Here is a 16,674-nt window from a genome sequence, read left to right as displayed (position 1 = left end):
ATTGTTTTAAAATAAGACATTATCTCACAAACATGTTCGTTATATTAAGCCATTACTCTGGTAATACTACTCTACTACTCTTTTACTTGCCATATTGCAGAACAACTGCTACTGTCTCCTGCTGTCTGTGGACTGGGATGACAACCACAAAGATCATCGGGGTGACATATTATTTTTGAGGGAGCGTCAGAACAACACTGAGGCATTAGCTCAGTAACTGAGTGGACAATTAAAAAGTAAATAAACATAAACCGTTTAAGTAACTGATTATTTTTGATCTATCAGTCATCAATCAATATAATTTCAGCTTTTCAGATATGAGGATCATTGACTTTTCTCAGGTTTATATCAGTGTAAATTGAGTTCTTTGGGATTTGGGGACTGATCAGACAAAACAGGAAATTTGCGAATGTCACCTTCAGCAATGTGTAAATGTGAGCAGCATTTTTACTGTTAGACATGAGATGTGATAAGTTTGGGATTTTGTGAAATATGCTAAATTGTCTTGTACAGTAAATGTGAAGGTTGAGCCAACTGTTGGTTTAATTTGAAAATTGGAACAACGCCCACTTGGCTTTCCTGTTGTTAAAATGAGGTTGCCAGGAAACAAAGAAAGAAAAACCCACCTGTGTTTTTACACGTTCAAAAAAACTATATATAGTAATCTTGTGCAGCGATACACTACTCCCAGTGCTCCTGCCATGTTTGGAACACTTTCTGGAAGTGTCATTCTGGCCATTTGCATTTATGATAATATTGTGGAACTCAAACTTGCAAGTCGAGAATCATGACGTGATGAGGGTTGGGTCTATGGCTACAGCTCAGAGTATAGGAGCTCGCAGTCTCCAAGACTGAAGGAGGCACATTATAGCAGTAATGCAATCAAGAGTAGGTTCATTGTTGTCTTCTACATTCTTGGGGTTGTGCAATCGAAATTGGTCCCATTAAGGTCCGACTGTCAGTGCCAAGCTCTACCATAATGTCCTGAGGGAGAACATTTGGCATACCAATGCACATCCACTTACAGTGAGTTACTAAAACACTATTGTCTGGCTGCACTAACTCAGTCAGTGCCGTCCGCCTGTCCCACTCACCAGACTGGCTTCCTGTGACTTCTTCCTCCTCTCTAAAATGAAATTCAAGCTGAAGGGTTGCCATTTTGACACAGTGAAGAAGATCCAGTGTGCGTCACAGATGGTGCTTGATGCTCTTACAGAACGGGACTTCTATGGAATGTTCCAAACATGGCAGGAGTGCTGGGAGCGGTGTATCGCTTCACAAGAAAACTGCTTTGTGGGAAACAGTGGCCAAATTTGAATCTGGGACAGTTTTTGCGTTTTATGAGTGCAGTCTTAGAACTTCTTGATTGCACTTTGCATGTATCTGCAGGAAACATGCATATTTCCAAAAATGTCAGACTATGCTTTTAATAGAACAAGACATTGATTCATATTGAAAGTGATTTCCGTTTTACTCCTTGACATTCTTGTAGGCGTATCCGTCTAGGCATTTCCAAACAACTGGGCATATATGTCCTTACATACTGCAGGAAAACACAGTGTCTCCCCCCCTTTCCCATTCTTACATTTACAATGGCCTCTTTGGTTTGGGCCATGTCTGAAATGACGCCGTCCGTGATGATGAGGAGCACAAAGTACTGAGAACCGTCCTGCACTGCCGCCGCATATCTGCAAACACAGACAGAAACAAAGGATAGAGGAGGCTGTGTTATCTTTTTAATACAAGAATAAACCTGACATGAGTATTTATTCATGGATTTATCTAAACATTGATGTGGAAAATAAATTCATGACAGTACACACCTTATCACGTGCTCACACCACATGCAGATTCAATAAAAATGTTCTTTGTCATCGCTGTACTTCAGATAACACTCAATAAAATGCCTCATGAGTACACACTAATTAATCCAACCAAACAATCGAGTTTAAAACAAAGCTGTTTGGTTCACAGATTAATTTCTTTGTCAAAATCCTTCCTTCCTATATGAGTTCACCTATTCAAATGCTAAACACTAACAGGTTGTGTATCCTCGCAGCAGTGGCTCATTGCCACAGTGTAAAACTCCATGAAGACTCCATTTTTATCAGACATTTTGAATTAGCGTGAATGAGTGTTGGTGTCATCAGATGGAAAATTGTTTGGATATGGCTATACAAATAAAATGATGATGGGAAACGATGACAGTGAGAGGGGAAAGTTGGTGTCGCAACCATGAGACTAGTCAGATCATGTCGCAGTTTACATAGTTTGAGTGACGTTCCAGTGTACATATTAACAACTACAGGCCCATTTGTCATTTATTCCATCAACTAAATCTGATCTTTCTTTGTTTTTTGATAATTGTGAGCCAATCAAAAATCATTTTCAGGCATATCACAGCCTGTTTAATGTGACTGATATTGTTAGTGGGAGAGAAATCAAAGCCAAATTAGGCCAGTAGTCAAAAATGTTAATATGACTGAGTGATTACAGTAATTTATGCAAACATTGCAATTTCCCAAAAGCAGATTCTATCTGAATTGTTGTTACAACATCATATGTAAGTCTCTCTACATATGAATTACAACAAATACATTTGTAAGCTTTTCCTTGTATTCATTGTTTTTAGCATTTGAATATGAGTGTAAATTATAATGAAAGAACCACAAATGGGAGAAGAGCAAAATCTGCAGTGATGACACAACAATAACTGAAGCTAAACAAAGAGAATAGACAATCTAAAATATAATATAAATGAACTTGACAAATAAAAGGAAGAGGTTTTTTTTTTTGGCTTAAGTGTAAGAAAGTTAAAGTAACACTGCCTCTGTCCAGGTCTTAAATTTAATAAAAGACCAGCTCTTTTGTCTTCGTTGCTATGCCACTTTAATTGGAAGGGAAAAAAACAGAAACTGTTCTCTAGCTTTCATTCTTCTCTCACCTGGCAACATGATTCACCACAGGAGCGAAGTTGGTTGGCCCGTACAACTGCACTGTCTTCAGACTCTGATGGTACGCCTCTAATATGCCTTCAATGCCGTTGCAATAAGGATTTTCCATATTTCCATTCTGAAAAGGATGAAGGCAATGACTACGGATGGCAATGTCATCGTCTTGATGAATGCATTTATAAAACTTTATCTTGACTTCCTTGGATGTCATTTACTTGTTTCTGTTCAGATCCATAAATTAGAATTAGTGTCAGTAATGGAAAAAGAAAATGTACTGCAATTATTTTGTGTGAGTGGAAGTTAATTGAACTAAGTCATCGAAAGTGAAATGAGGTGAGGAGGATTCACCAGAGGGAACTCATGTGACACCCGGCCATCAGGCGGCAGTTTGGCTCCAAAGCCTAAAGCGGGAAACATCTTGTCGCTGTCATAGTCCTGAATGATCTCCCCAACAGCTTTCAGTGCCATGGCATAGGCATTCAGCTGGTAGGGGTTCATGTAGTGCAGTGAAGTGGACTGGGAGGGGTTACCTGTTAACACATGAATCAATCGTGAGACAATCATAAGCTATGAAAACATGTTCAGACTTCTTCAATGAAAAATACTGTTCTTGAGAGCATTTCTGCCAACGATGTGGCTTTACAAGCTATAGTGTTTGTTGCTATCATTGGCTACAAATAAAATGACTCCCATCAGGCCGAGCTGTTGTTCAGTCCTCAGAGATGATGGATCATAAATTTAAAAAAAATTTGTTGTTTTTGTCAACATGTCCATATGGGTTTTTTATATGCTGAAAGACACATCATGAGTGTAATAAGGATTCAAAGAAGTGAACAAGCATTTTCACCTTGTAAATGCAGCGTACCAATGACAGTCTCCAAAACACAGATTTACACTGTTTGACATGAACAGTCGTCCTCAAATGTATTCATACCGTTGCATTAAAAAAAGGCAAAATTCACAATAGTCACTCAAATAACTAGAAACTGAAAAAAATAAAATAAATAAAAAATGCTAAATTATAATTTCATGAAATAAGACATTGCTTTGGAATTGTGGTTGAAAATAATAATTTAAAAAAATAAAAAATTGTATCAGACAAATTAAAGCACTTTGCTGATGAGCAGTGGGCCAGAATCAAAATACCTGTCAACAGGTGCAGAAGTCTGAGTGGGAGTTACAGAAAACACTGGACTGCAGTCATTTCCTCAAAGGGTTGTTCAACAAAATATTAGTTTATGGGTCCCATCATGCTCGTTTTTTTTTTGTTTGTTTGTTTGTTTTGTTTTGTTTTAAATATTTCTGTTGAATCACAATTCAAAAGCAATGTCATGATTTTCATTAAATTGTTATTTATTTTTTACTTTTGTCAATTTCAACTTATTTCAGTGACAGCTGTTCTTTAAATTCTTTAATGGGAAGGTATGAATAAATTTGAGGACGACTGACTCCCCTCTCTGTATTAATAGGGTTAGGGTTATTATCGCTTATTATTGGTACCCTAACTTGAGTAGGTTTTTTCAGGGTTTCCAACGGGAGTTAAATATCAACATTTTAAAGCATGTTATTACACACCTTTAAAAACATATTGGTGAAGAAATTGTTTGGTAACGATTTAGTTGGCAGATTTTGATATGTTTTCCTTACTATATGCTCCTCTGACCAAACAAGCAAGTGATGGTAGTCAACTCAAAAGGAAACATTACTTGCGGCTTGCCAGAGGGTTCAAACCCCACGCTCCTGAACACAAGCCTTCTGTTTGCCCCATGCCACCACCATAGCACATGCCCACTGTGGACGTTGTTGCCATTTATACTCTCTCACCTCATTTGGGTAAAACCACCTGTGATTGGCTGAAGTCTCCCATCACATGCTAGTATTTCCTGTAAATGAACGCAAGAGGAGGTGCAGGAGGCTAGTTTCCTCTCAGGCCAAATAAATTACAAAATGCTGCAAGGATAGAAGGGAGTTTTACCCAGTGGTGCCCAAAAGATGACTGTTTACACTAGCTTTAAGGAAGCTCGGCAGTAACTGTGACCTTCTCAGATATCCCCTCTGTACATCCTGAATTCACTCAGTATTAACAGCCCAGCTGGGATATTTTGGATGTGTGCTAGAAATAGTTGTTGTCATTGCATCCAGTGAGGTGACATGTGCTTGCCACCGGATTTCTCATTATTTGATAGTAGAAATCCTGCTGTTTGCCTGGTCGGGCTGTGTAATCATACACTCTTACAGGGTGTAATACAGGTGATTTTATCTCAAGTCCAGAGTGCAACATTGAATTACGTGATACTTTAACCCTTTTCACACATAGGGTCCATAGGATTTCTGGCTTCATCAGTCTGTTAAAGTGACACCTGTTGTTTGTCAGAAATAAGCCACTTTTGTGATATACTAAATGAGTATTTAATAAACTATGAAGAAAACACCAAAAAACTGCACAAAGACACAAACCAAACTGTGATTCTGTGTGTGACTGCTCACCTGTCTGATGGAAAGAAAAGCACACAATGTGATTTGCAGTTTCTACACCCAGACTGATCCACTCCCCATCGGATAATTTATAAGTATTTAGTGAAGTTAGTGGCAATGTTGTTACGCGTGCACAAATGCGCACAGCTCTCTCTCTTTAGATTCTGCTGATGTCCGACGTAGCAGGTATTCAGTAAACTCGGAAGGTAAACTACAAGCAGCTGGATGCAAGAAAACAAACTTCACCTCCTGTTAACATCTTGTGGGGCACAAATAGAAAAGTGGATTGCATTCATTGTTGGTGAGTAACGTTAATCTAAGCTGTTAGTGGCTGTTTATATCAAAGTCAAGTTTTCTTATAATGGATATTTCAATTTGTCTCCTAATAGATTTGAAGTTGTAGAGGAAAGTGAAGGAGAAAGGTGTGTTGTGAGTGTGTGTTTGGCACACAAACCGGGCCTTTAGTGCTCTCTGTGATGTTTCTGGACGAATATTGCTACTGAAATGTGGAAAAAGACTAGTTCAGTTGCCGTCAGATTAACGCAGCGGAGTGCATGACTGAAAGGGGCTTATGACCAACACCCACGGTTGAGAACTGACAGGTGATTTTTGCAAACGTCCTCCCCAGTTACTCCCGCTACCACTGTCAGGCTTTCCATTCTCATATGTCACATCAGCAGTTTACAATGATAACGGTGGCAGATTTACCATCAAACTTCATGTTCATTTCTGATGATGACTTGATTTCTCGTAGAGATTGATTAAAAACATTTGTCTGGTGTTGCTTTTGGCAGGTGAGATGTAATCAAGCCTAGATATCTAATTAAATTAGAGTCAGCTCCCTCTCGCTAACTCACAAGTGAGAACCCTTTAAAAGTGGTTTAAAATATGCGATTTCTACCAGATGTCGTGCTAGAAGATGAAAGCCATCATCCTCACTTACTGATCTATGTCGACATGGAATTGCAGAAACAGGACATTTCAAACCGGTAATATTACCACAGGGTGCAGTAAATCAACCAGAGTTAGCTTTAACACAGGTAATAAGGCCTGCAGTTCCCTGTTAAGGCTGCCAAGGTAGGATCGTGCACATGTTTTTCAAGGGGCGAGGTTAGCTGAGATCAATAGAAAATGGGAAATTAAATTTTTTCTCTAATAACTGTGATTCACACTGAAGAGCTCTTCTTTGCCAATAGATCTTTTGGAGTGTTGTGTTGGATTCTAATTAATGGCCTAAATACTGTTAGACTTAAGTGCGGTCCTTTCACACACTGATGTCTTTTTGTCAAACTGAGGGTTTTGCTCCATTTACTTTATTTCATTTCTCCTAAAATGCCTGCTATGATCTCCGTTTGAAGCATATTGATGGAGCATTCAGGATGAAGAACTTTCCAGAAAAGGCCATCGCTTATCGGAGAGGCTACGTGTACAGTATGTGTGGCCGTACTGTCTGCTCGCGTTTGTGTGATTGATTCTGAAATTGGACATGCCACAGTCAAAGAGCACTACTATCTATTCTTGCCACCCCTCCAAACACACACTTAGCTGTTAGTATCACTCACCATTAGATGCTGTGAAATCAATGGCCACAGTGAAATTGATCTGCGTCCTAGAAGGGAGATGGAAAAGGGGGACATTGGAAAAAAATCAACAACAGAGACCAGGCAGCAATAACAACATGCCAGGTCTCATTAAATTCCAGTGCTCTCACAGCCAGTGGACACACACATATATATGTATGGCTTGTGACACAATATGGAAAAAGTTACAAAAAAGATTAAATATATAATAATGACTCCGCATGATGACCAATATTTTGTTTCCTCACTAACTAAAGACACAAGGTGAAGTCACTCAGTTGTTTATCTGACTTTCATCATCACGAGGAGAAGCAGGAGGTGCCGAGGAGCCTCTGAGACACTGAGCCTGGTAACAAGCAATTAGACTGATGGAGCACTTAAGAGCAAATCATAATCCAATTTTCCCTGCTGATGAAGCACTCCCCTCTTCTTGCTAATTTACGGCAATGAGACGAGGCCTTCGGGGGCCCGAACGACAGCCTCTCATTATCTGTGAGAGTCACCAGGGACAACACCAAAAGAATGATAATAAAATGAATGGGTAAAGGATTCACATTAACCTTTCAGTTTGGGGTGGGGATGGAGAATATGCCACAGCCTGACCCCCCTAACCTTAGCATTAATTAAACTTCATTTTATTAATTCATAAGGCCTTTTTGAATGAATGTCTGTGTCTGCATGGGGAAGGCAGCTTTGCAAAATGCCCATCTACAACGAGACATTTTTCCTGTGTGATTCTCCTGTTTTTTTTCCTGGTCAGTTGAAATTTAGGTGAGTCCAGTCGGTGTACGTATGTCTGTGTTTAAATGTTTGAGCTAAAGGTCAGTCGGACATCTTTTGTAGACTCTTGTCTCTCTGGCAAAGATTTGTAAAAAGAACCGTCTTGACACTGCTGTCTCATTATGTAGAAGTTCAAGTCTTTTCTTTTTCCGTACTCGAGTTCCTTCATTCTTTTGTGATGCTTTCTAACACAACTTCAGCTGCTGTTCTTTTCTCTGTGGGTAAATGAGAACATAACAGCAGCTGTTTCTGAACTTTTACTAACAATTCTATGGACCACATGCTTGTTCTGTTTTAGCTTTTCCTTTTTAAAACACTGCTTCATCCCAATTCATATTCTAGGCTGGTAAAAGGTAGCGTTGTTAAAATTATTAACCTGATATGAGTGCTCTGAGCACTAATCAATGTGGAGAAATGACCACTCTCATTACATTCCAAGAATGTCATGGCCTCCCAGTGCTTATCCTCTAACTGCCTCTCTCCTTAAGAGTTTGAGAACGCGAAAAATCAACAGTCTGACGACATTTCATTCCATCTCAGTGCTTTTAAACTATTTGAATAGTCAAATTATTCTTGTCCTTTCATGATTACAGTGGTTGTCAAATAAGATGTAGAAGCTGCCAGAGTTCACTTTTCATCACGATGAAAGCTGTAAAGCTGAATGTTACAGAGAAATGCTTTAACAGTCTGTGAAGAAAAGATGCGGTATTACTTCTGTTATGTCACTGCAAAGAGCTCAGACAGTTTAAACAGCACACTTTCTTAACTTTCATCCATTTTCTAAAGAGTAAGAGGCTCCTTATTTGCAAGAACCAACTCCGTAATACGTCATTCGGTAAGTGCCAGAGTAATGTTAGGGGGCAGACTGATGAGGATGATATTTCTGAAGTGCGGCCACTAAACCTTAAGGTTATTGTATCATAAATCAGCCAAAGCCAGGAACTGTCAGCGAAATCTGTCACACTTGTCAGCTCTGCCACAGCACATAAAACCTCTGACAGCCGACCTGCTGTGGTGGGACAGTGGAGATCAAAGCAGAGTCCAACCTGCCTGAGAGGCACCACACTTCACCTGAGAAATACTTGATATTCATACGTCAGCCTCCAGTGCAGAAACTAAACCGAGGTCGAAGGGCTGGTACACTTTGTGAAGACGGTTTAGCTTTAGCCAACTCATTTAAATATATATTTACTACAGACAGGACCTGCTTTGAACTTAAAAATCTGTTTTAAAAAAATCCCAGTGGAACATTGCAGTTTAATGAAGAATATATATATATATATATATGTGTGTGTGTGTGTGTGTGTGTGTGTGTGTGTGTGATTCTTTATTTTATGTTCTTTTCTTCTTTAATGCAGTACTTTTGGCCATCTATTTTATCAGTAAATAATCACAGTCCTTCTTTAAAGCTGGTATATTAACAAAGGCTTAAATTACTATGTGTAATGTGAAAGAGCCAGATATTTTCTTGGAGTTTTTCTTGGAATGCAAACCGAGCTGGGCAGGGAGTGGAAATGGTACTTGCCAGACGGTCAGAAACGCAACACTAACATTGCTTAGTGTCTTAAGAATGTGTAAAGAGGCTTAATGCAGCATTTAATAAATAGACAACATCTTCATGATGCCATGAAATGAACATTTCACCTTCGTGGAAAACTCCTACTGCAGTGTTAAGTATAATCATAAAGTGATCACATATTTTTAGCGTCTTTCTGCACCTGCTGTGAATGTTCTACTTTATGGTGTGCCTCATAACTAAGTGAGATTCAGTTTAAGTATGCAGATGGTCATTCCCACTCACCCTCCTTTGATGTAGTCTAAGAATGTGAACTCTGACTCCACTGAGAACGAGAGCAGGGTCACCTGAAATTAAAGACAAGGAGAGAGATTTGATTAAAAACAGTGAGATTGATGTTTTTCTCGTAGTACCAACCTGCCCCCCTCCCCCCCAAAAAAATACCCCCCTTTCACATCTTGACTTATTTAGCACTTCACACTCTCTCTTTGGTATAAGATGTGAGCCAGGTTCTTTCTGATGACTGCTTCATTTGCATTGCCAGAAGACAAGTTTGAAGACAAGATGAGAAGCATTCGTATGCATTACTTGCTCATCCCTGCACTGCGAGGTAAGCTGTGTGAAAATTGGTGTCTCAACTGGTTGCTGGTGTTGTCCACTCTGATCTCTCAGAAATGAAGTCCTCCATGTTCTGCAGCGTCTTCGTCCTTATGTTGCCCCACTTACATACTTTTATGCAGACAGTTTTTTTTTACAAGCTACAGCACATACATGTCCCCTTCAGACTCCTAGTATACATCCACCATCATCACCTTCAGCACCACACGCAATATGTACAGCTATTGGATTTACAAGCAACTTTTCAGTAAGGTTTTGTCTTTTAGCTCAGTCTCAACAAAAGCTTCCCTCTTTCGCTATCACTCAAAGGTTTAATTATCTGTTGCGTGTGATTAATTAATGAAGAAATGTACTTCATGCCCTTTCAAAACTTAGAAAGCACATCATCTTTCAAAAATCCAACATTTGCATGATAATAAAGGAAGGAATCGTTTAACAGAAGTGTAATAGGTGTGCAACAGAAAGGAGGCAAAGTGCCATTCCTGATTAGCTGCTGGAACCATACTCACTGTTCCCGAGTTGACATATTTCTTTTTCTTCATTTTCTTCTTGGTATTAATCACCTATTAAAAACACAAGCAACAAGGGATACAGCTAATGTAGTCTGCAAACATTATGGCTGTGATGTGACTAAAACAGTAGAATTAATAATGTGGCTTTGGCACAAAATCTCAATACATGTTATGCTACATCATTTTATACAAAAGACATGCAGTATTCACATACATATGTGAATATAAAACACTGATTGCTATTGGTACGGATGCTGTATACAGGTGTAGTACCAGTGCCAGTAATAAAATATTGGAATTATGTTTTAGGGAATGATCACAAAATCTGACAGTAGTGAGATTACATAACTATATTCATAAAAACATGTATGTTTCTTGGCTAAGCTCTTCAGGTTTTTATGCAAACTGTGACACAACCACTCAGTCTTTTATATCCATCTCTAGAAGACCATAATTATGAAACTGAAGTTGGCAGCAACTATGTATTTTTACACACATTGAAGTAAAATTTCCACCCCTCATCATACCTCAACACCCTTTAATTTTGCTACGCAATTAAATCCTAATTGGCTGCAACATATGCAATATAGGCTTGTACGTGGGCGGTATGAGGACATTGCGTTCCATCACACGGATGTATGCGGTTTGTAGGCAGGATGAGCAATGAGTTTGTCCATATGACTGATAGATGCATGTGCATAAACTAACAAATGGGTGTTACAGGACAGTACGGCACATGTAGGAAACATTTCATCTAGAAACATACGGTGCGCTCATCCATCAATCACTATTAAATGGAGGAAGATTGGAAATGCAAACATGAATCTCAGATTACAATGAATCGATGGGTGAGGGAGGCAGGCTTAAGGTGCAAGACTCGCATTTACTTTACCAGTATTCTATCAGCTCCGGAACAAGAGAGAAATGTCAATCCGAAGACCAAAGACGTCTCAGCTCATTACCTCAATTCTCTATGGCTGCTAGGCATGAAAGTGACAGCCCCTAATTTAACATGGAGGGATGGCAATTTGTCTGACACACTGAACAATCTGCTGATGCAAAAACTAAAGGGCCTTTCAGTCTCACTGGGAGGTAGAGTGGAATCAACAGCAGCGTATAATGGAGCTGACATCTTAAAGACAGGTATTTGTCCTTTGCTGAAGGCCACCAAACCACAGAGGCATTAAAAAAAAAAGAAAAGAAAAAAAGAGCGCGGTAAGATTTTTGACTTTTAACATCCATTCAAAAATTCTAATTCTTTTCAGGAGGGTTGATTGCAGACGGTCGCCTAAATACTTGTAATCCTATAATTGTCACAGTTTCCTTATAAATTAAAGTAATAAATTCTGTTTTGGGCAAAAATAAATGGTGGTTTCGACAAACACGGGGCACACCTGAGTCATTTTGAGTTCTTGCAGTTCAATCTTGGATTCTAGGATGAGACATTTAAATGAGTTGTGTTGGTAATTTGCATACAGAGCTGTATTGTATGCTATTAAGAGAGACAGTAAGCTATCCCCTGAGAACTACTGAGTAATAGCTATGATCATTTTAAATCCCTGGATTGTTCTCCTATTAATCCTGTTTCATGCTGCTGCTAATAGCTCCATTTCTATGTGTGTCAAGATCCAGGTGATTATAGTGGCAAAATAAATCTTGGATTTTGAAAAGAAGAATATGGGAAGGAGAAATATTTAATTGGATGTATAACTGCTTGGGTAAGATGGGGAGACGTGCTATAACAATACTGTACCACAAATGCCCTTTAAGAATGGATTACCACTGCATGCAACAACTTTTTCAATATGTTTTTTTTTTTTCTGTCTCTTCAGTAAATGCATTTATTTGCTGCAGGGGCAGGTAATACCATTGGAAAGGAATACACACAAGTAATGGAAAACAGAGCAACAGGGATGTATGAGCGAGAAATGTCTGTTGTGTCAGAAATGGGATCCAAGATATCTGACGTACAGGGAATCCAGATCTCAGGAGCCAGCTGACATGTTGTTGAACTTGAACAACACTGGAATTCCTCACCTCATACACATTGAACTGGCTCTGCCCTCGAGCTAGCTCTCGGTAGCTGGTCGTAAAATCCCCAATGAAGTCATGGCTTGGAGAAGGAATAAAGGAGGAGACATACCAGTGAGTGCGAAGAAATACCAGGTACAAATAACAGCAGATCCTGGGGACAAGATGAAACTTTGTGACAGGAAACGATGGGAATCCCGAGTGAATACTGATGAAGAAGTTTTACCCCAAGCTCAGTGGACTCATACACACTTCTACATACAGTATGTTCTTTAACAGAATGTAACAGTATGCGAAAGATTCCTCAGTTTGATGCCTGTCATGTAATATATTTGTAAACCACACTCACCTCCCATCCCGATCCCAGTCGTACACCTCCACCTTGATTGTTCTGGAGAAACAAGTCAGAAGAAACACACAATAAGGTTTTAAAGAAGCATGCTTGCTGACAAGTGGTGTTGTATTTATATCAAGTTCTATTCGGTAGCTTGTTCTAGAGATCACCAAGGAGTTAGGAGAAATGTCATGGGATTGTAAATGTTTTGGACTTTTGGCCAGCTAGGACGAGCAGTATCTCGAAAGTGCTTTTGGAAATTTGATCACCAGTAATCCCAAGACAACAAGGCATCTACATCTGCAGAGGAAGAAAGCATAACATGGACAAAATCCAGATTATGGACCTTGTGGTAGGATATTTTTGCTGTTTCTAAGGTTTAATCTTGACATGGTTTTTAGTACTGTGGCAGTGATTGACTTTTTTTTTTTTTTGGCAACACAGATTGACATTTATTCAACAAGAATGTTGTTTTCTATGGACAAATAACCCAGTTTTCTTTATTTATGATGAGGCCAACATATTAAACTGAAGCAGATTTGACTTAACCAGGCCTTCCTTATCTAAACTGGCTCAACAAAACCTAAAACTCCAGTTAGAGACAATGGTTGTTAAGATAGTGTTCATCAATGTTTTTTTTTTTTTCTTCATCAAGCGTTGTGTGCACTTCCATGAAAGAGGCTGTTTGACTTGCAGTGTTGCGCTTCTGCACAAAATAGACTAATACGTGCCGCCTACTTCAGTCAAGAGAAACAAATTGTTATACTGGAGAGCTATGAAGAATATAAAAATGTATCATGGCAAAAACTGCTGTTACTGCAAGAGAGAAATGCTGCTATAAAGTTGTTAATCATATGTTAATATGTATTTTACCACTTAGCACACTCTCAGTTCAGCCGTCTACACACTAGAGCTCTTAAGCTTTAAACTTAATTCATCCAAACATGATCCTCATGAAGTGCATTTAGGTTTGACATAAAACTAATGTTACTGATTGAATATTCTCTGTGATAAATGCCAATAGACAAAGCAATTTGCTGATCTGTCTTCTATTAGCTGCATTACCAGCAGTGTAAAACAGACTTTTTGCATCATCATCTGATCATAGAGAATCGTCAGGAAAAGAATTGGTGAAAGGTTGACACTTCTTGCAGCGGATATAAATCCCAAACTCTGAGACAAAATCTTTATCCGGCATTGGTTGGTGATGTAACCCGGTTAAAAGAGGGCCACATTTGTGACATTACAAAGTCTAGCTTTAGGCTCAACATACCCTGCTAACACACCTCATGTCTGAAGTGTCATCACACTGGGTGAAAACAGTCACACTCCTCAGCAACAGCTTCATAAAGGCTTTTGTAATTAACAAGGACAGAATCCAACATCAGCACCTAAAAACAGCAGAGGATGTTTCGAAAATGTGCCGCAGGAACTCCAAAATGAGTTAAAACAGATGTCACTTGGCTCTAAAACTGGGATTCCTGCCAGCGTTTAGAACAAGGCAGCATCTTGCAAGAGAAGAAAAAAAGTCAAATTGTATAAAACACTCCCTCAAAAAATTGGAACTTGCAAACTACGGCATATGTTTACTTCGTACATTCAAACAGAACATCAGAAAAAAAAGGACACATTGACGACATGTTGCACAAATGCAGCAGAAACAATGTCCCTGCTGAGGAGAAAAAAACTTTTTCTGGCACTTTCATTCCCGAGTCACATTGATCTCACCCCATGTCTCTCCTCTCTCCCTTCTTCGTCTTACACAAGTACTGACACCATCCAGATCCAAAGAAAATAGAAGCAGGCGCTACATCATAGACTCCTCGCTGCCACTGAGGAACAAAAAGATGCCTGATATAAGCCAAACTTCCTCCCTGCCACCTAGCCCCTGTCGTTCCACGGTGACAGTTTGTTCTTTTGAGGTTATCTTCAAGGCTGAGAGCTAGAGAAAATGTGCTTGTCACTTAGGTGGTAAAAACATGGCGCTTCTCCTGCAACGTGGAAAAGGAGCGAGAGCGGTTAGAAGGAAGACGGATATAGAAAGAGATGGCAGAAAAAAGTGAAGTAAAAGCTAAAGAAAGCAGTAAATTATCTTTTCCCTGACCAGGAACAAAGAGAGTTGCATTTTCAGAATACGCCATGTTACTCCAAATAAGGATCTGATAGCTGCTGTTATGCCTTCCCAAAGCCTTCGCCATAATTGTATTTTAAATCTCCCTATCCTAATTTACAGCTGTTTCAAAGGAGTCCGATCCTTGAGTGGCCCTTGAACACTCCGAACAATATACACTCCAAAACTAATCTGCAACAGATATCTGCGGCTCCTATTCTAAGACATCTTTAATGAAAATGAGTCATCTTCAGTAATGGAGCATCTTCTAGTTGAATGGAAAATAAGGAGGCCGCATTTGATGCCGAACAATTCTTTATCTCCAATTACACAGATCTGTTTGTGATCTGTTGCCAATGACAGAAATAGACCATGTTTGAGTCACTCAGGTTTTCATGTTAATGAGGAAGACTGTATTCTTTTGATGTTTTGATGCTTTATCAGCGCTGAGATATATATACCTTAGGCACTTCCTGCTGGGATTCATGGGGTGTGAAGGATGTATATACAGAAAGAAGGAGAAAAATATGTTTTTCACGAACCAATTTTTAAGCAGAATGCACGACAGCATGGGAGAGCCTTCCACTTGTCTCATTTTGCTTCACACTCCCTCATCTTCCTCTCCTTGACTTACTCATCTGAAACAGGGAGTTTGACATATTGGATTTCTGTTTTTCCCTCTGTAACACTGCAAGTACTCCCGCCTTTGCTGCCTCTTATCAGCTATTCTCCTCTCATTCGTTTACTTTCTCTTCTTGTCTACATTCCTTGTCCTCCTCATTCACTCTCCTCTTGTTTGCCAAAGTCTTGCCTGCTGCTTAGATTTCTTGAAGGATCAGATATGTGCTGTCACCAGGGATTCAGCTGGATCCTTCCACTTGAACAACTCTTTGCCTAATCACTCTCTAACCCCCCTTTTACATTTTTTTTAAAATCCTTGACCGTGTGTTTGCATGACATTTTAAAAATATATATATATAACCAGCTCATCTGGCTAAAATATGATAGAGCTATAGGCCCTGGCAATAATTCAGATCTGGGATTTCCATTTGTTGCTGCATAGCAATAACAAGCACTGCTTTATGTATGACAGCAGAGGTGCAGTGGTGCGTAAACGTGGGCAAACAGCAAGTAACCAACCTTGGAGAGGGGGGATTTACTGTACACTTAGTTAGAAACAGCCACAAATACGTGTCAGTACACATGCTGCAGAGTAAGGCTGCAGTCAATCACGTTACAGTCTTTGATGTAATCTGTAGTGTTTTCTGCAACCACACTTTTTTTCCCCTGATTTAAGCCTTTAAGGCAGTCAGTATTCCCAGGCAGCTTTACAAAGTACACAGGAAAAACTGCACCATGTCTAGTGAGAGTCTTAAAGACAAACTCAGGCAACAAATGTCCCTTCTCTTGTTCTTTCATAACCTGCGGACTTCAAACAAATAAAAAAGACGGAGCAAACACGTCAGTGCACTTTCAAACTTTGTCAACAATAAAAGATAAAGCATGTGCCGAATCTTACAACACTGATTGCTGTGAGCTGTACAAATAGGAGATAACCGAACAAATAGCCCAGTCTCAGTCCCATCTCGTCACATAGAGACACTTTGCTACGACCTCTATGACGCCTCTTTTTAATACCCTGGATGCCCCTTGAGCATGATTTTTCAAAGTGCAGGTTAGTGCAGTAGGCTTAATTACTCCCTCAACAACAGAAATAGACACAACAAAACCGCACCTGAATGTTCTCTGTTGGTGTCATCACTG

The 16,674-nt window shown here is 39.4% G+C and overlaps 1 protein-coding gene across 1 annotated transcript in view; it reads right to left on the bottom strand.

Moving 5' to 3' along the window:
- Positions 1–16,674, bottom strand: part of cpne5b (copine Vb) — a 131,576-nt gene that overhangs the window by 10,409 nt on the left and 104,493 nt on the right. Inside the window, exons 10-17 of the mRNA XM_008295681.1 lie at positions 12,816–12,857; positions 12,473–12,548; positions 10,433–10,486; positions 9,591–9,652; positions 6,992–7,038; positions 3,303–3,484; positions 2,945–3,072; positions 1,586–1,688 (exon numbers count right to left, since the gene is read on the bottom strand). Of these exons, the coding sequence (XP_008293903.1) occupies positions 1,586–1,688; positions 2,945–3,072; positions 3,303–3,484; positions 6,992–7,038; positions 9,591–9,652; positions 10,433–10,486; positions 12,473–12,548; positions 12,816–12,857 (694 nt within the window). The remainder of the gene's footprint in view (positions 1–1,585; positions 1,689–2,944; positions 3,073–3,302; positions 3,485–6,991; positions 7,039–9,590; positions 9,653–10,432; positions 10,487–12,472; positions 12,549–12,815; positions 12,858–16,674) is intronic.

This window comes from Stegastes partitus, unplaced genomic scaffold (genome assembly GCF_000690725.1).
Source record: "Stegastes partitus isolate 25-593 unplaced genomic scaffold, Stegastes_partitus-1.0.2 Scaffold1069, whole genome shotgun sequence".
Taxonomy (NCBI): domain Eukaryota; kingdom Metazoa; phylum Chordata; class Actinopteri; family Pomacentridae; genus Stegastes; species Stegastes partitus.
Note: the sequence above shows the minus strand (reverse complement) of the source record. Positions and strands in the feature narration are given on the sequence as shown.